The sequence below is a fragment of the Pleurodeles waltl genome, chromosome 6, assembly GCF_031143425.1.
Source record: "Pleurodeles waltl isolate 20211129_DDA chromosome 6, aPleWal1.hap1.20221129, whole genome shotgun sequence".
Classification (NCBI taxonomy): domain Eukaryota; kingdom Metazoa; phylum Chordata; class Amphibia; order Caudata; family Salamandridae; genus Pleurodeles; species Pleurodeles waltl.
Genome location: NC_090445.1, coordinates 696,579,677 through 696,600,947, shown reverse-complemented (window position 1 = coordinate 696,600,947; position 21,271 = coordinate 696,579,677). Strand labels below are relative to the sequence as shown.

Below are 21,271 nucleotides of genomic sequence, written 5' to 3'. Positions count from 1 at the left end.
TTGTCTATGTCATCTCCAACCACAAAAAACAGACCAGACCCTTGGGTATGTGGACCTTCCTGTCAGAGGGCACTGAATAATTGCAGCCACCATCTTGGCTGGACTCAGCCCTCCTGGCTTTGATGTCCATCTCTATCAGACTCAGCTCCTGAGCCAACATCATCTTCATCTCCTCCTTGCCTAATTGGAGCTCAGCCAGCTTCAGTTTCAACTTTCTCTCATCTCTCCTGTCCTCCAGCTCCTCTGGGGACATAGTCATATGAAGCCCTACCTGGCTGAAACAGGCATTTGCAGCCCGACCACACCAATGGAACTAGGGTTGCCATAGACACAGCAGCAGAATGGACTCAGTCTTGAGAGACAGGTGAACCCTCTCCAGTTTGGGTCACACACGTCTCGATCTCAGATCTTCAGTTTTCTCTGGATGACCCACATTCATGGGGACATTCCGGGCTTCTCTTCCTGGACAGTGTCTCATCCTGCAAAGCCAGGCAGACTCCTTCCCTTTCTCAGTGGACAGGCAGGCTTCTAGGTACTTTATTTGTTTGGTGCAACTATCATACACAATTTACACACGTCATAACCTGTTTGTGGTGGGCTTTTTTTCAAATGTTCTTCTCAGGATGCTCTCCACTCACTGTCTTCGGGTAGAGCTATGAATCTTCATCAGAAAGCATCTGTATGACATAATATCAACTTCAAAAGTTAGGGTGATCCAAAAAAAATTTGCACAAATTTAAAACATCTGAATGTAAATATTCTTAAAGCTAAATTCAAAGTACAACAGTGTTGAGATCTAAAATATTGGGAATAAAAATATAGAAAGGAAACAATAAAGAGCAGACAAATATTGAAAACAACAATTGCTACAACACAATTGAGCAAATGAAACACATGCAAGACATCAATTTCAAAGTTACAGAACATTAAATGATTGCTACATAAAATCCCAACAATCAATAAAGTAATATTCAATAATAATATAAAACAAAATACAATCAAAAAAATACATGCATAACTTAACACGCATAAAAAGTGTCTTCCATATATGGCCAAAACCTTACCAATAACTACATTGTTAGGCAATCAAAATGAAAGAAAATTGAACTGAACCTTAATGCGTAAATACAAAGAGATTATAAATAAAGTAGTAAAAAGAATAAAACTGCTACACTTAAAGCCACAATACTAAGAGACTGATAATATGTTATGTTATGGCATGTGATGTTTGTATACTGCACACATCACCTGGGATGCTATCATGGTGCTGAAGCAGAAACTGTATGGGTTGAGCGAGGGTCAGGGCTAGATGAAGATCCCGGTCTTCAGATTCTTGCAGAAATAATGACCCGCTGAGTAGAAGGCTCTGAAATGCATGGGCACGTCATACCAGGCTTTAAGAATGAGATAGGAAAAGGCATAGCTGCTGGATGTGGTTCTGCATATTCGAAAAGCACATGGGGTGTATGCGAGTAGACATCTGGCTCAGTTGAGGTGTCTGGTAGGTTTCTGAAAGTTTATGTTCTTGTTGAGGAATGTGGGGCCAATTGTGTGTGTGCAGGAGGAATTTGAAAAGTGCTTGTTTGAGGATTTGAAGCCAGTGGGGCTCTTTGAGGTGCAGGGTGATGCAAGTGCAGATTGGTAGGTTGAGGGCAAGTCTGGCTGTTGAGCATTGAATGGTCCAGAGTCTTCTGATCATTTGAGCTTTGATTCCACTATAGAGTGTGTTTCCATAGTCCAGCTTGCTGCAGATGGGGCTGAGTGACAGCTCTGCAAGTATTGCTGAGGAGCCTTTGAAGGGTTTTCTTGAGCACCTTCAGTGTGTGGAAGCTGGATTCGAAGACTACATTCACTTGGCTGGTCATGGTGAGTTAGTTGTTGATTACTATTCTTTGTTTCTTTGCTCGGAGATCCGGGGAGGATTTGGTTCCGAGTTTGGCTAGCAACCATGTGGGGTTAAAGAGTGAAGTGTCTTTGAAGAAGATTACTACTTACATCGTCTCTGTGTTGAGCTCAAGGCATTTGTTTTTCATCCATCTTGCGACTTCCATCATGCAAGTAGAGAAATGTGTTTGGGTATTTGGCCTCCTGTTGAAGAGGGAGAGCATAGACTGGGTGTTGTCAGCGTAGAATATAATGTTGATTCCATGGGCATGGATGATGCTGGTGAATGGGGTCATGTAGGCACTGAACATGGCGGGCTGAGTGATAATCCATGTGGAACTTCACATATGAGATTACCAGCATCTGAGGTGTAGGTAGACAGACTGACTGAGTGCGGCCTCTCTGAAGGGAGAGCAAATCCAGTAAAGAACAGAACCAAAAGAGCTGGTTTTGTGTAGTTCTTGGATAAGGGTGGGGTGGGAGATGGTGCCAAGTGCTTAGAAAACATCTAGTGGAGGAGGGCCACGGTGTCACCTCTGCCCAACATAATCCAGATGTTGTCCATGGAGGCAATGAGGACGGACTTCATACTATGATTGGGTCTGAATAGAGATTGAGTGGAGTCATGGTAGTGGTTGTCAAGTGAGATGGGTTGTTAGGCATTTGTTTACTATCTTTTCCATGACTTTTGCCGGATAGGGTAGAAGGGAAATAGCTGATCATTGGCTAGCGTCTTTGCGTCTGCTGAGTGTTTCTTGAGAAGGTGGAGCCCTGTGGCATATTTCCAGGTATAGGGGTAGCCGGCTGTAATAAATGATCAATGAGTCCTTGTTAGACCTGCCATCCCTGGGGTGGTTCCCCCTGACTTTTTGCCTTTTAACCTCCTGTTGTTCTGACTTCATTTTTGCCTGCTTTAGGATTCTGTGCACCATTACCACTGGTAACCAGTGCATTAGTGCTTGTGCTCTCTCCCCTAACTATGGTAACATTGGCCCCTGCCCATTTTGCATATTTAATTTACCTATAAGTCCTTGGTAAAGTGCACTATATGTGCCTAAATGTTCAGCATGAACACCTATGTCTTCTTAAAAAGAAGCAGCTGATTAAATTATAAAAACAAGTTAAATGCTGGTTTTGCTAATAAATATGAAATGAATAAAATGTGTCTAAGTGTAAAAAGCACTGGCTACTGGTCTAATGCTAGAATAAGGGTGCTCAGCCTAGGTGCTAAGCGTGGCCTACAACACAGCAAAGGCCCACATTTACCAGCACTTGTAACAACCCAGATCCCCGTGCCCTTTAGCAGCCTGACACCCAACAGCCATCTGCACTGGAATGGAAAATGATGGTTGAACATCACCTTTACCAAGGAGGACGTATGACACACCTTCTATACCTGTGCCTGTCAGTATTGATCTGACTTCCTCAACAGCAGGTGTCAACTTTAAGATGTGGTATATTATACTAGCTCTTCTCCATGATGACTTGAACTCAACACATTTTTTTTTCTCCCAGAGTCTGTCCTTCTGTAGTGTTTACACGGTCACCACCCCAAAGGCGCTCCAAAATGGCAGATCACAGACACAGGGATGCAAAAGACATCAGAGACATCAAGGAAACCAAAGCAACATTAAAAAGGGCCAAAGCAGAACCACTCCTACCGGACCTACCTGTAAAACTGAAAATGGGTCCTGTTCAAGTGTGGATATTATCCTGCAAAGACTTGAGGTCATACATGACTTAGTTCAAGACACCAAATTTAACACTGATGCCATGCACCAAGACATACAAGCACTAGGCAGTGACTTCAAGAGCCTAGTGGGCAGAAATAACTGAAGCAGAATCCAAGACTGGTGTGTTGGAGGACTCATCTGCATCAGGGGAAAAAACGGCCTGAGGCAACTGCCAATATAGTAAAAATGCTTGCAATATAAATATCAGAACTTGAGGACTGTAACTGTAGAGGCAATTTACCGATATTCGGCCTCAGTGACAATGTGGAAAGTGATTTGAACTCTTGTGTTGAATTTCTTAAAGCTTGGATACCATGTGCCCTTGTGATCTCGTTCCATAAGGACTTTAAAATAGAGAGAGCTCACAGAGTCCCAATGGACAAACCACAGTCCAACTCTGCTAACCCGGAGTCTGCTCCATGGCAATGATATTCAGAAAAGGCTTCTTAGCACTGAGTCATACACTAAAAGAGCATGCTATCTCCTTTGTATTTGTGGGTCAGGATGTTTATCATCATCGTTAGGGGAAAAGCAATGATCTTTATGGACCCTACTGACTTTCAAACATTCCTGGACTCTTCATTCACATTGGATATGGTAACATGAAGTGATAATATGACCTATTTCCATGTTGATTGTTTGATTCCACTGTGGAGGTATCTTGTTACCTCATTTTTGTAAACCTCATGCTCACCATCCAGACTGATGGTGTTGTGATGGCACTGTGAAAGGAACATATCCTAATTGTATGTTTGACTCATCCGTACGCAAACTAGATCACAACAATATAATGACTGTTATAATGACTTAACGCATAACAAATTTAGTGTTAAGGTCCACCAGTGTTACTGTCCAATAATGTTGCATACCATGTTACATTGCTTATAAAGTACCTTTCTCACTCTATGATTATCTATGATTATCTAGTACTGACACACTGCTCCCAGTAGCATAAATGATCAAAAGGGTGCTGTTGGTACGAGAGAATTTCTGAGCTGGTTATAATGTTTAATACTGACAGGTCCCTCTTTACAGTCTTACCGCGAATAGGCCTTACACATTTTGCGTTCAATTCAAACCCATGTAAAAAATGATCATGTTTAGGCTCTCTGGTCACTTGCTCTCATACACTGTTTCCACAGTTAACTTATGTCTTTGATTGTTGCATATTGAAATGCTTCGCTATATCTGTGCGATTCCAACCTTGTTCTTTTGCTCAGAGGATCAGGAAGATCCTTAGTTGGCTTGGAACAGGCCTGCTTGTAAATTTTTGTGTCCCAAGTAGATAAAATGTAGGGAAATGCGTCCTAGTCACATTTCAGGGGAAGGTAGGGGGTGGTTATTGTTCAGGGTTTTTGTTAGACATGGGGTCTCTGGTTGGCAGTCAGTTTGCACTCTGTCCAAACAGGGACCCTCACTCTAGTCAGGGTAAGGGAGTTACATTCCTAAGACAACACCCGCTCATCCCCTTGGTAGCTTGGCACAAGTAGTCACGCTTACTCAAAGGCAATATGTAAAGTATTTGTACCAACACACACAGTAATACAGTGAAAACACTATAAAATGGACACCACACCAGTATAGAAAAACTGGTAATATTTATCTCAATCAAAGAAGACCAAAACGACAAACATCCAACATACAGAAGTCAGGATATGAAAGAAGAGTCTTACACCATAGAAAACAATGGAAATGTTGATTTTACACAAAGTACCTAGTTTGCATCAAAAATAAAGCTGCACGGGCGAGTGTTCATAGGAAATGTCTGCGAATCGTTGATTTCTTACTCGCAAGTGAAGCCGTGTGTCATTTCCAGTCGGGTAAGCAATGCGTCATTTCTCTCCCTCACAGGAGAGAGATGCATCGATTTCCAGACAGGGCGCCTCAGATCCACACAGGGTCACGATGGCTTTGACACCCAGCGACGATGGGTGAGAAATCCATCACACGGGTAGCCCGTGTTACTCATGTATCATTACAGACTACAAATGATAAAATTCTAACACAGGTGTTTCCTGCCACTCATTCTTAAGTGCTGGTGCTACTGATACTAGTTTTGAGAAAATTGTGTCATTTCTAGTACTGTAGCGACAAGGAAATCCATCCCCTAAGTTTAGTTCCAAAACCCTGGAATACGTTTGGTTGGGAGAAGTGGGAAGGGAGTAGAAGAAAGCCCTACTCTAGCCCACATGCACTAGTGAGAGATGCAAGATAAATTCAACTCAAAGGTCACCAAATTATTTTTGAAGGGCTCCACTCAAAATGTCAGCTAGGTTGCAGACAACTATGTCCTCCCAGAGTAAATCGGCACCATCAATTTGTATCCTCTTTCTGCCACATCCTGAGAATGCTTTGCAAGCTTTTCAAATGGCTTCCCACAAACACAAGGCACACGGTTACCCAGGTTCTCGTCACCATCAGACTCAACTACAGCAACGCACTCTCCATAGTCATCTCTAACATCTCACGGAGAGAACACAAACCATCCAAAGCACTGCCACCAGACTCATCCTAGATGCCCCCCCCCAAACCACTCACATCACTCCCTAACTCATCAAACTATACTGGCTACCTGTCCAGAAATTGACATTTCAAGCTACTCATCCATACCTACAAAGCCCTCCATAGCACAAGACCAACTTACCTCAGTGGTCAACTCTGCCTCTACCAACCCCCCAGACATCCACTCTCCTCCTCACTCTCCCTCGCACCAATTGCCTGCATCCACAGAAGCAAGACAGGAGGGCATGAATACTCCTTCATTGCCGCCAAAAACTGGAATAAACTTCCTCTACACCTCACGTCTGCCACACCACTTCTGAACGTCTGCAAGAACTGGCTATTCATTTAAGAGCACCTCCAGGTCCATAGTCCTGCTGCAGCACTTGGATACCCTCACAGGTGATAAGCTGGGCTACACAAATCCACATACCACAACATAACCTGGGATTTGCAAGATGGGACAAATTGAAGGGATTGCTATACATCAGGTCTAGCTCACCTTTGGCAGACAGCAATTAGTTCCCAATGAGAGCACACTTGTTCTTGTTCTGACAAGTTGGTAACTGATACAAAATGTAGGACCGTCGGTATGCCTGATCTCATCTGTGGCAAGAGGAGGCCACATTTTGCTATGGTCACATACAATTTAGATGGTTTAAGTTTCGGCCTTGCTACATTCCAAATTTACTTTTTAATGACAGTCATTGTCCAATAAGGTGGAGATCAAACTGGATAGGGAAGCATCTCACAGACATAATTAAACCTTGGTGTCTACTATTGTCAGTTTACCTACCTGAACCAGAAGGACAACAGTAGATGCTGCCATTTTGAAAAAGTAATACAAAGTTTTTGACAACAAATTTTTGATGATGTTGTGCATCATATTTCTCAGGTCTTGTTTGATTAGGATATCCAAATATTGTAGATCGCACAGCACATAGTGAAAAGAATGGGAACAGGGGCAATTGCAGTCTGGTTTGGGACACTAGCAATACTTCAATCTTACCACAATTAAAATGATACTCAGAAAAAAAGAGAAAATTGCTCTATTAAGCATATAGAACTGGGAGTGGATGTTCTGGGGTCCAAAAGTTTCAACAAGATATCTGCATATAAGAGAATCTACTTTTCTGGTGCTGCTGGTGAGATAATGCCCTTCACAGAAGGTATTTGACAGATCTTAGTGGCCAATGGTTCAAGGGCCAAGAGAACTTACGAGGGTGACAGTAGGCAAGCATAGTAGTTCCTCTACGAACTGGGAACACCTGAGAAATAAAGTTATCACAGGCAATTTGGGCTGGGAAGACCTTGTATAGTCAACAAACTTGCTTATAACATCTAAACCTAAACTCACTCATTCCAAGGCTCTGAAAGGGTATTCCCACTATAACCAGTCAAATGATTTTTCAGTGTAATGTTAGGGTCACCTTGTTATCATGGTCTTCATGAACCTCCCAAATAATATAAAAAAGCAATCTCATATTGTCTCCTGGAGTTCCACCAGTCACAAAGTAAGATGGCATAGCCAACATTAGAGAGCTAATCAGCAGACTAAGGGCCTCATTACGAGGTTGGCGGGTCCACCGTCAGCCACCAGCCCTATGAAGAGTAGAGCAGAGCTGCCAGTTCCCCCCCAGCCTGATTGCAAGGTTTCCACTAGGCTGACCGGAGGAAACCTTTGAAATTGGAGGTTTCCACTGGTCAGCCCAGTGTAAACAGTGCAGCGGAATTGGCCTCAGTTCCTCATGGAGCCGAAGTCAATGCCATTGCATGGAGGGTGCTCCTAGCACCCTCGGAATACACACTGTCTTCCATAGCAGACAGTGTGCATCCTGAGCATGCTGGGCAGGGGGGCCTGCACTGCTCACGACATGGTCGTGGACAGTGCAGGGGTCCCCCTGTGGGGCCCAAGCACTAGCTTCCCACCAGTATTTTCATGGGGGTCCCCGCCATGGAAAGGCTGGCAGAAAGAGGGCTTGTGATCAGCACAGCGATGCTGAACTCAGAACCATAGTGCCTGACTATGACTCCAACCACCGCCCCCCATCGGGAACCATGTTCATGGCAGTGGTGGCTGCCCGACTGCCAGGGTCGAAATTTGGTGGTCAGACCACCAGGATTGCGGCAGTCTGACCATCCCTGCAAGTCTGGAGGTTTTAAGACCGCCAGACTCGTAATGAGGCCCTAGGTCTATTGACAAGCAAAAGGTTTGCAATTTTGGTAATCAACAATGCAATAAACTGATACCAAAACTTTTGAAGGGATTCCTTGCAGGGTTTCAAAATCAGTGATATGACTGCCCATTTGAACTCCAGGTATAAGTGTTCTGAATGTTCAGTTCCAAGGAGCACTTTGCGCAACAACTGCAAAATGTGTTAATGTTATAGAACTCAATCAGGAAATTATCGGAACCTGATGTCTTTGCAGTACTCGTCATGTATAACTTTCCCTATCACTTCTTCTGTGATGCTACCATCCAGAAATGTTCCCTGTTCCGCCTTCAGACTTCACAGTTGTTGGAAAGTGGATTATTGGTAAGGGCAGGTAAGTACCTACACTTACAACTAGGCCACTAACCCCACTAGGTCAAGTTAGATCTAAAAAAATTAACCCCAGATCTACCCTTGGTAGCTTGGCAACGAGCAGCAAGGCTCAAATTTGGAGACAAAGGGCCTGATTCTGACCTTGGCAGGTGGGCTACTACATCACAAAAGTGACGGATATCCCGCCCGCCATTTTACAAGTTCCATAGGATATAATGGAACTTGTAATACGACGGACAGGATAGCCGTCACTTTTGTGACAGATTGTCCCATCCACCAAGGTTGTAATCAGGCCCAAAGTGTGTAAAGCATTTAAATATCGCAAAACAGTAATAACATAAAACACATGAAACAGTTTAAAAATCCAAAACCAATTTATAGAAATAGGAAATGTTCTTACCTTTAATTTGACACCAAAATGAATAAAATCGGATAAGTGGAACCAGAGATATGGATTTTTAACAAATGAATGTTTTGTAGTGCATAGAAACTGAAAGCGCCACTCGGGTTATCTGGTCGCACCTTGACCGGGGCAAAGTCAAAGTTTAAGGCCAATCGCGATGGAGCCCTGCTCGACTATAGCAAGTGGGAGTCCTTGGTCAAATGTTTTTCTTGAAGATTTTCTTCAGTGGGACGAAGTCACCAATCTGATCTGACCTTCCTGGAGCCCTCTTCAGATGCGCATCATAGGAGACCTCAGTGAAGGATTTTATGTTAAGACTTAGACAATTTTTCAGGACTGAAATCTTTGTCCGGGCTGAAGCTGAATCTTGATCCCAGGAGACCTCCTTTGAAACTCTGCGTGGGAGGTCCCGGTCAACTTTTTATGTTCGGACTTTGTCACTTTTTTGGAGCTTTTTCTCTCTGATGTCAGACGACAAGTCACAGCAAGCCGATTTTGACCCACCATCATTGGATTGCCTTTCTAGGAGCCCCTCATGAAATACTGGAAGTCTGGGGCTCCGCAGCTTTTCAGCGGGTCAAACCTGCAACTCAGGCCGGGTTGCGGTCGATGTAAGCAGGCTTGACTCACGACTTCTGGTCGGTGCCTTTATGGAGCTTTTTACCAAAGTAATCTTCTCCAACCTTCTGGATCTTCTTCCACAAGGTCTTTGAAGGTCTTTTAGGAGTCCACACTTCTCCCCAAGGTTCCAGAAGCTCTGCATTGCTCCTTGATGCAGGGGACTCTGGTTAGCTATTTTTCACCTGTAGCAAGCAGGGAGTCCCTTCTTGAATCAGTTGAAGCCAGACAAAGTCCTTTTGTGGTGAAGCCCAAGTGTGCAGCTGGTGCAGTCCTTCAGAGTGCAGTGTCCAGGTGCAGGACAGGGGTCCAGCAGGGCAGTCTTTCTTCCTCCGATGTTGTTCTTTCTAGGCATCTGAGGTGTGTGTGCAGCTCTTCCACATGTATCCTTGCTCCTGCGGTGAAAAGCGGGGGGCAACTGTCTCATTACAGGCAGGCCACCACCCTCTTGGATGACCACTTCCTGGGAAGTGTGGCATAAATAAATCCCAGGGAGCAACATTCTTAAAAATCCAAAATGGTTGAAACTGAATTTTGGAGGTTAGGGCTGGCTGAGTCCACCCACTGTTGTGGCTAAACATCTTTAACACACCCCTTTCCTGCCCTCTCCTATTCCAATCAAGATGGCACCTGGTTGTCTGGGTTTGCAGGAAATGGGTGAGGTTCTGAGCTGCTCCAAATGTTCTTCCCTCCTTTGAAATCCAGTTTGGCTGCTCTCACCCCATCCTGTTTTCCCCATTTGCTGAGGCAGTTCTCCTCCCCCAGACACATTCTTTGTCTTCAGCACAGGTCACTTCATGCCTCGTAAAGGCAGTCTGGCCAGGCTGTCAGACACTGGCCAATCAAAGGAGGGCGCTACAGAGTTGATGTTGGCATCTATCAGGTAGAGTTCTAAAACTCTTTCCCTGAACTAGTTATGTTAAATTCAACAATGGCAAGTTGTTACATTTATTATAACAATCAGTTTGATACCAAACTTGAAATATCTAGTTCCTACTTTATTATTTAAAATAATGTCTCCCCATTTTAGTCTATGGAGCCCATTCACTACAGTGAGGGAAAAACAAATCTGGCTATTTTTCCTCAACAGGGTTTAAAAAACACTTTTTATAAGGTTCCTGCTTATAGTTACATAGCATCTAGCCCTAGTGGCACTTAGGGCACACCTTAGGGTGACTTATATGTAAAAATAAGATAGTTTAAGACTTTGGAAGTACTTTTAATTCCAAATTTGAATTTGCATTTAACGTTTTAGTTTAAAAGCAGCCAGCAAGACAGGCCTGCCTTTAAAATGACACTGAGTACCTCAGCAGTGCACCGGTGGGTGGACCACCTATGTTTGGGTTCCTACACCTACATGCCCTACCATTTACTAGGGATTTATAGGTATGTTGATACTGCCAAGTATAATTAGCCGAATTTGCATATCCACTTTAAACAGAGCACTGGCCCTGGGACTGGTAAGCAGTATCCAGGGCACAGCCAAGAGTCAGTAACCACCAGTATCTGTCCAAAAAGTGTGGGGGTGACCAGGGCAAAAAGGATGACTTTGGTACAACAGTACAATTTCTGCCATGAACTTCTCTTCAGGCAGGAGTTGTGCTTGTGTTTAAGGTCATAAAGGTGAGCAAAAAGAGTTGAAAATTATTTGAGTGAGTTAATAGGATTCCCTGAGAGGATCAAATTGCCAAAATGGCAGACATCATTTCTATCTTTTGTAACTGTACCACTAGTTGCCTGCCCATGTTTTCCCCTGCTCATGGAGCTTTCTCCTTAGCCAAAGCAGGGCAAACTGAGTCTAGGTCATAATTAAGGGTGTGTGAAGTTTGCCTAATTTGCTTTTGTGTAATCAGAGAAAATCTAAAAGAAATTACAAAAAGTACACCTGAATACTTGACATGAAAAACAGGCAGTTGATACTGTATTTAGCGTGAAGCGTATCCCAGTATATCTTTGGAAAGCAGCTGTTCATCTTCTGGTCGATCACGTTGTTCTTTTGTGCATGCTCTAATTTGTTTTTGCACAAATGTCAGGTAACTTCACAGCATGGCATAATTTCAGGAATTTCATGTTCAAGCAGGATGTGAAATTACCAAAATTATGTGAGATTTTGCTGGTGTGATAGACATTTTGCTCTGATCTAGTTGTAATGAGGGAGTTAAGTTACAATTTTACTTTAGCCTGATTCTATAAGAGCTGGGAAGTAGCTGAGCCGTTTTCTTTTTTTCACATTTAATGTAGTGTTTCAGACTACTGCCATTCAGAGAAAAAATACAGAAATACCTCTGTGACACTTGTGGAGTGTATATGCCAATTATATGTAAGTGGGGACCTGGAGTTGATCATATCAGAGAGGGTGGACAGTGTTGGATCCTCAGACATTGAGACAACACGGCACAGAGCAGGATGGGAGAACTTCTTTATTTTGTTTACTTGATGGAAGGATGTCAACTCCCTGCTCCTGCCTGGCTCTCACTCCCTTTTACTCCTGTTGCTCCCCCTCTTCCTGTCCTTGGTCCCCCTCCCCAGGGTGGACATCTGACCACTGGTCATCCCGTCCCTCAGGGTCCTACTGCCCTGCCCTGATCCTCCCTCTCAGCTGTACAGCTTGCCCTCACTTGCGGAAGCTCTCTCTTTCCCTCTTGTCTTCAAGATGTCTGTGGGCTCATTTCTCATATTTTTTCAATGTGTGGCACCAGTTTTCAGTGATTTCCCTGTCTCTGTGACTGTCTTAGGCGGGGTTTAACAGCCACAAGTCCCTTGGTCAATCTGGCCCTTTCATTTTCTTCCTCAGAGGTGCTGACTGGTTCTTTTTCATCCACCGTCCCTCTTACCCAATGGTACCACTGGAAGCAGGATATGTTTTGAGTCACTTTCCAGTCATCAGCATCAGCGATGATCATGATTCCTTTTCTAGCTATGACTCTCAGAGGTTTGCTTGCATATAGGGCATCTTGTTTCTTTTTCTGCTCTTGTTTGACCAGAACCCATGCTCCTTCTCTGTGATCTGAAACGCTTGCCCTCGGACGATGGGCTGCATATTCCTTCATCTTGTCCTTTTGGTGTGTAGCCCATTTCTTTTTGTTCTTTCAGCTCTCTGTCTCAATTCAGTGCCACTGCCCCTTTCTTCCTGTTGGGTATTCTTGTGTGTACCACTCTTCCTAGCATGATGGTTGCTGGATATTTCCTGGTTGTACTATGTGGGGTATTTTGATAGGCTTTCAGTACTTCATTCAGGGCAGCCTGCACCTCACATCAATCTTGCTCAGCTTGTTGGACAGTTCTTTCCAGGGTGGCCGTGAACCTCCTCACCATCCCATTGGCCAAGGACCACAGTGGTGTGATCCTGCGATGTTTTAAGTTTAAGTGGGTTGCAAATGTCACAAAGTCCAGGTCACTGTGTCTGTCTTGACTACCTCTGGTATTCCCCATGCTGCAGATCCTTCATCTAGGATGAGGATGCGGACCTCAGCTCAGGTGTATGTCTCTAGCCAAGTTTAGTGAATTTGGAATATCCATCCATGGTGACAATAATGCATTTTTCAGATTCCAGCGGACCAAAGAACTCAACTGCAACTTAGCACCTCTGAAAGTGCTGACATCTGTAGAAGAGATGTTTGTTTTCTCTGATCTATGACCTGACAGTAATGACCCTCTTTCAGTGTTCTCTCCATGATCTGGTCTAGCGAGGAGAATCAGACTTGTTCTCATAGAGCTTGCTTGGTTGTTACTTTACCTCAGTGTACTTCATGTGCCAGACTTACGATTCCTTTCCGCAGCCCACAATGCACCACAGACAGCTCCTTCTCGACATGTCAGAACAAGACCACTTTTTTGGAATCCACTCCCACTGGGAATGCCTGCTTCTCCATGTGTCTCCACTTATGATAGCCTAAGTGCCTTTTTACCTCCTGGATCATGGCATCTACGAGGGTGGCCTCAGTAATGGGTTCTAGCGGCACCAGTGGTGGCCAAGTTGGGTCTATCACAAAGTGTAGATACTCCTCTACTGGTGATGGCCATTTTTTTGTGGAGACAATGGAATGTCTGCACATGTAGTTGGACAGATTTTCTGCTCTTCCTACTATGTGGATAATGGTGTACCAGTACTAGGTGCAATTGTATTCATGAAGGCGCAAGTCCCAGCATTCCATCCTGAGAGGCATTGTTGCTCATGGATTCCTGTAGATGGTCAGCAGGGCTTGGTAGTCTGTCAGTACCATGAAATAGTTTGCATGTCCATACAACTGCCAAGCTTTCTCTTTTGGGTTGAGAGTAATCCCTTTCTGTGTTAGTCAGGCTTAGGCTTGCATTTGCTACAATTCGATGTCCTTCCTCTCCTTAGTGATGTTAGGCTAGGATGACTCCCAGTCCAAACAGGATGGCATCCGCCATGATGTCCATCTAGAGACTGGGATTGAAGTAAGCTAAGTTGGTGGCATTTCCCATCTTTCCTAAAGTGCCATCTAAACTACTCAACGATCTAGGTTAAGGCAGGGCCTGCGGCCCATGGACTCTAGATCCTCCAGAAGTCGCAAGGTTTGGTTTTCTGACCCTCTGGCACCAAGGGCTCAATCTGCTGACCCGAATCAGGAATCCATTTAGAGTGCAAACCATACGCAAACCACTGAGCAATGTTTGCATAAAAATGTTGCTGGTAGCAATCAACCCCATAGATATGTCAGAGACAATTGTAGGATACCCAAACCATAATTTATAAAGGAATAAGACACTCAGAAAGCACTAGGGGCCAGATGTAGGAAATTCCGGCTTTGCGACTCGCAATTTGGGAGTCGCAAAGCCAGATGCAGGATGGTGTCCCTGACACCATCTGCGAGTCGCAAGGGGGCCACAATGGCCCACCTCATTAATGTTAATGAGGTGGGTCGCAATTTGCGACCCCCTTGCGAGTCTCAGCACTCACAGGGATGGTGGCCTGCTGGAGCCAGCAGACCACCATGTCTGTGACTGCTTTTAAATAAGGCAGTTTTTTTGTTTGTGTGTAATGCAGCCCGTTTTCCTTAAAGGAAAATCAGTTGCATTACAAACGAAAAAATGAAACGTGTCAGTTTAATTTTTTCAGAGCAAGCAGTGGTCCATAGGACCACTGCTTGCTCTGAAAAAATGTTTTCAGGGCCATTCACAAAGCCTTCCCTTTTGCGAATGGGTTACCACCAGTGTGACACTGGTGGTAACTGTGAATTGCTTTGCGACCACGTTCGCAGTCACAAAGCAATTCTGCATCGCGATGCGACTCGCAAATAGGAAGGGGAACACCCCTTCCTATTTACGACTCGCATTCCCATTGTGGCTTTTGCGCCTCGCAAACAGCGATTTTCGCTGTTTGCGAGGCGCAAAAGCCTTGCTACATGTGGCCCTAGGAAACAAATTATGTTTATTTTAAAATTGTGACTCAGTGTGTATGAACTGAATCGTAACCAAATAAACAGTCATGCTACTAAGCAATTTATAAATAATGAGGGCAACAGGAAAAACTCTAGCATCGTTCGTGGATTGTATATAGTTCTAATACCCTCTGTGCTATATTTAGGTGGTATGCTGGTTTCAGAAGATTAATAAATCAACTGCCTAATTCTGAGTTTCAAAGGTGATTCACCTTTGTATACCTGTTTTCCAAACAATATTTCCTTATTGTTCTGTCTGCATAGCAAGCCCACTATCTTGGTCAAAAGCCGTGGATAAGGGCATAGCCTACAACTCTCCTGTAAAGGCATCCTACCACACAGCAACCTTCGATTGAAATTGGTGCTGAGGCCATGCCTTTCTTGTCCATTATCGATGATGCAAAGGCTCTTCTCTAATCTCTGGCCTGATACATAAGGTTTTTATAAAGTTTGATCAGAGGGCCTGTTGAAGCGTGTTTACATAATTATTAAACAAGATTTAGGCAGGCAGCTTGTTGAACATTGCTAAAATTAACAATAAGCAAGGCTGAGCTTGAGAACTTTTTGAACATTTTTAAAAAACCTTTAACAAAGGGTGGCTAAGCATCCTTGCAGTCGCTAAATTTCTAGAACCTTTGTGTATTATTAACACCGAATAATTGTATGCTCAAGCCAAGGCATTTAACTATCATGAATGTATTTGTATGCGCCTAATTTCACAATTTCCTGTCACATTTACAGAACATAAGAACGTTTAAATAAACCACCATTACTCACTTGCTGTTTTTTTATAAAAGCACATTTCATTCATAAAAATGTAAGATCTTAGTGCCAGAATATTTACTGCATTTAGGGCCAGATGTACAAAATTCCGGCATTGCGACTCGCAAATATTAATGAGGTGGATCGCAATTTGCGACCCCCTTGCGAGTCGCAGCACTCACAGGGATGGTGGCCTGCTGCAGATTTTTTTTTTTGTAATGCAGCCCGTTTTCCTTAAAGGAAAACGAGATCCATTACAAAATGAAAAATTTAACGTTTCAGTTTCATTTTTTCAGAGCAGGCAGTGGTCCATAGGACCACTGCCTGCTCTGAAAAAATGTTTTCAAGGCCATTCACAAAGGGGAAGGGGTCCCATGGGGACCCCTTCTCTTTTGTGAATGGGTTACCACCGTGTGACACTGGTGGAAACTGTGATTGCTTTGCGAACGCGTTCGCGGTCACAAAGCAATCCTACATCGCGATGCAGCTTGCAAATAGGAAGGGGAACACCCCTTCCTATTTGCGACTCGCAGTCCCATTTTGCGAGTCGGTAACCAGGTTACAGACTCACAAAATGGGAATGGGCATCGCGATGTGGGTTTTGTGCCTTGCAAACAGAGATTATCACTGTTTGCGACGCGTAAAAGCCTTTGTACATCTGGCCGTTAGTTCTGTTCCATTAGTGGTAACAGAAAGGATTAAAGGTTTGTTATCTGTGCCCACTTTAAATAGAATTTTGTCATAGATAAAAGTCTAATTAACATAGAGCCCAATACATGATTTTGCTTCTTGTTACGCAACAGACCAATTTTGCATAACACCCTTCAAGACCACTAAAGCCAGGTTTATTACTTTTTCTTTCCTCTCTCATCCTGAGATAAGGGTGCTTGAGACCTTTGCTATTAATTTCAGATATAATGGTAGTGTGTTTAGAAGTGTTAAATTAGCCATGTACAGGGGTCTTGTAGATATCTTAACAACTATGAGAGCAAACTATATACATTTTCTTCTTCAGGTGAGCCCTCAAGGGAACTACTATACAGGCAAAGCCATAGATGAATTTGAAACAGCATTTCAATAACCCTAGTAAGGATGTCAGCTCTTCCCTATTTTCCAGGGACAGAGTTTTTATAACAGCCTCCACCAGGTCAATCTTTGATGTTACACTGTCCTTGGATAGTATGGGTAAATTATTACCAACATTCACCATATCTTGCAACTTGTCCTTCTTTGGCGTAAGGTTTGCCTGCCTCAATCTCTCCAATATACTCTGCAAAATGTTATTGTGCTGATCCACATAGCACTCAGCATTGTCCTGAAAACATAACAAATTTGGTCAGCCTTCAAGTACTTTTTTGGAAAATGGAATTCAGTAATAACCTGAGGACACTAAAGTATAAACCATCCCCAATAGTTCTCAACAGTTCAGTCATACTGGTAATACCTGACAGTCAATATTTTTACATTTATTCTAGAGTACGTATCTGTTAAGGTCAAACAAATGCAAAGCACCTCGCTCCACTTTTCTAGCCAAAATTAATGCAGCTATCCATTCAGAATATTCTTTTTTTTTAATACATCTAGACCTAAAAACTTATTTTCAGTTCTGCTTCTAATATAATTTTTTTTAAGTGAGGCATCTGTGACACTTCCTGAGTCCCAAGAATTAACCATCCTTCAATTTAATTCTGTGCTCAAAATCTTTCAAGTAGCATATTTTTTGTGAACACTTTGGATAATCAGCACAAACCTTGCTCTCTGATAAAGACCATAAATAGGTTAATTTGGATCAAACCTTAGACCCAATTCACTTTGGTGTCCCCAACCTTGAACCTCACTTTTTCATAAATATTTTTCCCACTGCTGCTCTCCCTTTACAGCAAATATACCTAAAAAACATGAATGCAAGAGTATATGATCCTTAAAATGCACTCCAGTGTGGAAATCAAGATTTTCAGAATGCCTCTTTCCTAGCCAGGACCCTGCTGACCAACCATTGGAAGGTAGCAGGGGCATTCTTCTAGCCAAAGGGCATCACCCGGAATTGGTAATGTCTGTCTGGTGTTGAGAAGTTTGACCTTTCTTTTGACCCCTCAGTCAAGGCAATCTGCCAATGCCCTGATGTCAAATTAATGGTACTGAGTGATGTGGCAGCACCTAGCCTGCCAATTAGCTCAACAGCTCTGGGGATGGGTGTGCATCAGTCTTTGTATCAGAATTGAGACCTCAGAGGCCACACAGATCTGACATTCTGGTTTGGTGCCCGGTGGGGCAGCCTTGGGTACCAATACCACTGGGCGGGCCCAGGGACTGTTAGAGCTTTCAATTACCCCTAAAGCTAGCATCTTGAAAACTTCCTCCTTGATGCTGGCCTTCACCATGTCTGACAACCTGTAAATTTTGTTTTTTACAGGGGGGCTGTCTCCTGTGTCAATGTCATGAATGCACAGATGTGTGAGTCCAGGGGTGAGGGAAAACAAGGAGGAAAACTGTCCCAGTAACTGGTAACTGGTAAGGAGTCAGAGAGGTTGACATCCTCCGCTAACCCATCACTTTCTTGTGCAGAGAGGAGGTCAGGGAGAGATTCGCTCTCCTCCTCCATACCCTCATCTGCCACTAGGAGCATGCTGACTTCAGACCTCTCAAAGTGAAGCTTTAGTCTATTTACATGGAGCACCCTTATGTTCCTTTACTTTGTAGGGGCCAGTCCAGCGGTTCTAGAGAGCCCTGTGCTCTACTGGTTCTATGACCCATACTTTGTCACCAAGTTGAAACTCCACCAGAGAGGCCTTCTGGTCATACAAGCGTTTCGTCTCCTTTTGACAGGGCTCAAGGTTGCTTTTGGCCTTTTTCCAGAAGAGGTGCATCTGGTTGAGGAGGGCCAGCACGTAGATGACCACATCCTGGTGGGGTTTCCTGGGAGCTTTCTCCCACCCCTCCCTGACAAAGCGTAAAGGCCCCCTAACAGGGTAGCCATAGAGAAGATGAAAGGGACTAAACCCTACCCCCTTATGGGGCACCTCTCTATAAGCAAAGAGAAGGCATGGCAAGAGGATGTCCTACTTGCACCTCATGGCCCCAGGTAGACCTCCAATCATGCCCTTCAAGGTCTTGTTGAATCTCTAACTAGACCACTGGATTGAGGGTAATAGGGTGTGGTGAACTTTTATGTTACACATGGACTTCATGCATGCATATATGAGTTTAGTGTCTCTGTCAGACATTATCTCTTTGGGTAATTCCACACGTGTAAAGATCCCCATCAAAGTTCTGGTCACCACAGGTGCAGTCACCATCCTCAGAGGGACGGCCTCTTGGTAGCGTGTGGCATGGTCTACCACGACCAGGATAAACCTGTTGCCTAGGGCTGTATTGGGATCCAATTTACCAATGGCGTCAATGCCCACCCTCTCAAAGGGGGTGCCAATGATGGGAAGTGGGATCAGGGGAGCCTTGAGATTTTTCCCTGACTTCCCACTGGCCTGGCATGTGGGACAGGACCTGCAGAATGTATCTGAGGCTGTCTTCTTCAATGCCAATAAAAGTGGGTGACAAGCATGGCAAAAGTTTTGTCTTGCCCTAAATATCCTGCCAGGGGTATGTCGTGAGCCAAACCCAGTAGGAAGGCCCAGTAACACTGGGGGACAACCAGCACATGTGCTGCCCCAGTACCTGAAGACTTAGGTTAATTGAATAGGATATCAGGTGATCCACAGAGGCTCACCTGCTGCATGGTCTGAGGCCTGTCGCCTCAAGCCTTCAAGAGTGGACCCACCCCCATCTTGCCATCCAGCAAGCTCAGGTACGTCACCTAGGGTATCAATGTCCTCCACAGTTGGCTCAGGGGCCTCCTTCTCAGGGACCCTATAAACCTCCACCGTGGGAACTTATGGGACCAGTTTCCCAGACCTCTTCCCCTCTCCTTGGCAGCTGTCTGGGCCACTCTTCCAGACTTCAGACACCCTTGACTCCCCTCCCGGGCAGCCATGGACCGTGTGCTCATACAGACTCACTCAGGCAAACCCTTTATCTCCAAGTGAGACCTGAGCTCTACCTCCCTCCACATAGTATGCTCTAGGTCATTGCATTACAGGAATGGCAGGACTCACAGCTACTATCAGAGTACCAGAAACCCCCCCCCCAACAATGGGAACCAGAGCCACTGGTAGATGGCTCTCGCGATTGTCAGCGATTATGACTTTGTGGAATGTGTTCATTGCCCCTCGTCTGCACTCTGGCCAACTCCAAAATCTGAGCCATTCGCTCACCAGACATGCCTCGTCTCGTCCCCCTTCCTGCAACCATATCCACTTGCCCCTTCCTGTCTGATCAGTCTTTGATTTTCTCAACCAAAACCCCAAATGACCCTGCTCCAGGCATATTTCATAGGAAATGCCTAGCTCCAGAAACTCAAAATGCTTCAGGGCCCTGTGGCACTCATCTGACCCCACCCTGCCAACCAAGAGGACATCAACCTGATAATAAGACACCTCTTGGTGCCCACTCTGCTTAGTAAATACCCACTGTATGAAAGTGCTGAATGATTCAAACAATGCACAAGAAATAACACAACCCATGGGCAATAAATGGCATCCCAAAATTGCATGCCCATTAAAGGAAAATTATCCAGGTGTAATGGCAGTAGTCGAAATGCCAACTTCATGTCACATTTCAACAATGCTGCCCCTTGTCCCTATCACCTGACCAACCTCATACCATTGTTTACCAAAGCATACATCACCTTAGTGTCATAGACTGCAGTAAAGTCATTCACAGAAGCACCCTCACGCCATGACAGGTGGTGGATCAAACAGAATTCCTCTTTCAACTTCTTAGGTACCACCCACAGCGGGGTCATTCAATGGCAAGTCATAGCTTAGACCTACAACTCTCCCTTCCACAAGTTCCTTCTTCAACTTGACTGCCACTATATCCTGGGCTGCCGTGGCTGACCCCAACTTGTCAGATTACCTCCATCCCCTGGGGACATGGTAACCAGCCCAAAAACCCTCCCAGAAATCCCACTCCAATTTCAACACTGACTCTCTGTCTGGGTATTGTGCTAGCCATAGCGGTAAACCTCTCAACCCAATTGACGTAGGAGCCTTTTTGCCAAGAAGGGCCTTGCTAACCTCTCCCTTTAGTGGCCTTCCATTGTACAGCAGGGCTGACCAGCAGGAAGCACTGCATAATGGGATGCCTACCCCCACATTCAGAACACTTGTGTTCAAACTTGCATCGATGTCTGGAGCAGAAACCTTTGTTAAAGTTCCAGCAAGCCCTGGCATTGTTATCTGCGGGCCTTGGCTCACCTCCCACCCCTTGTTGAGAAGGGTGGGGTTCAAAAAAGCTTAATTATGATGGGGAGGCCACCTGCCATATGGGTCAAGCTCATTGATTGTGTAGAAGACATCCACTGCA

General features: G+C 44.5%; 1 protein-coding gene across 1 annotated transcript in view; it reads left to right on the top strand.

Annotated features, from left to right (window-relative positions):
- The window catches only part of LOC138301684 (deleted in malignant brain tumors 1 protein-like), a 630,543-nt gene that overhangs the window by 413,628 nt on the left and 195,644 nt on the right, over positions 1-21,271 (top strand). The window contains exon 8 of the mRNA XM_069242199.1: positions 18,730-18,738. Within this exon, the coding sequence (XP_069098300.1) occupies positions 18,730-18,738 (9 nt within the window). The remainder of the gene's footprint in view (positions 1-18,729; positions 18,739-21,271) is intronic.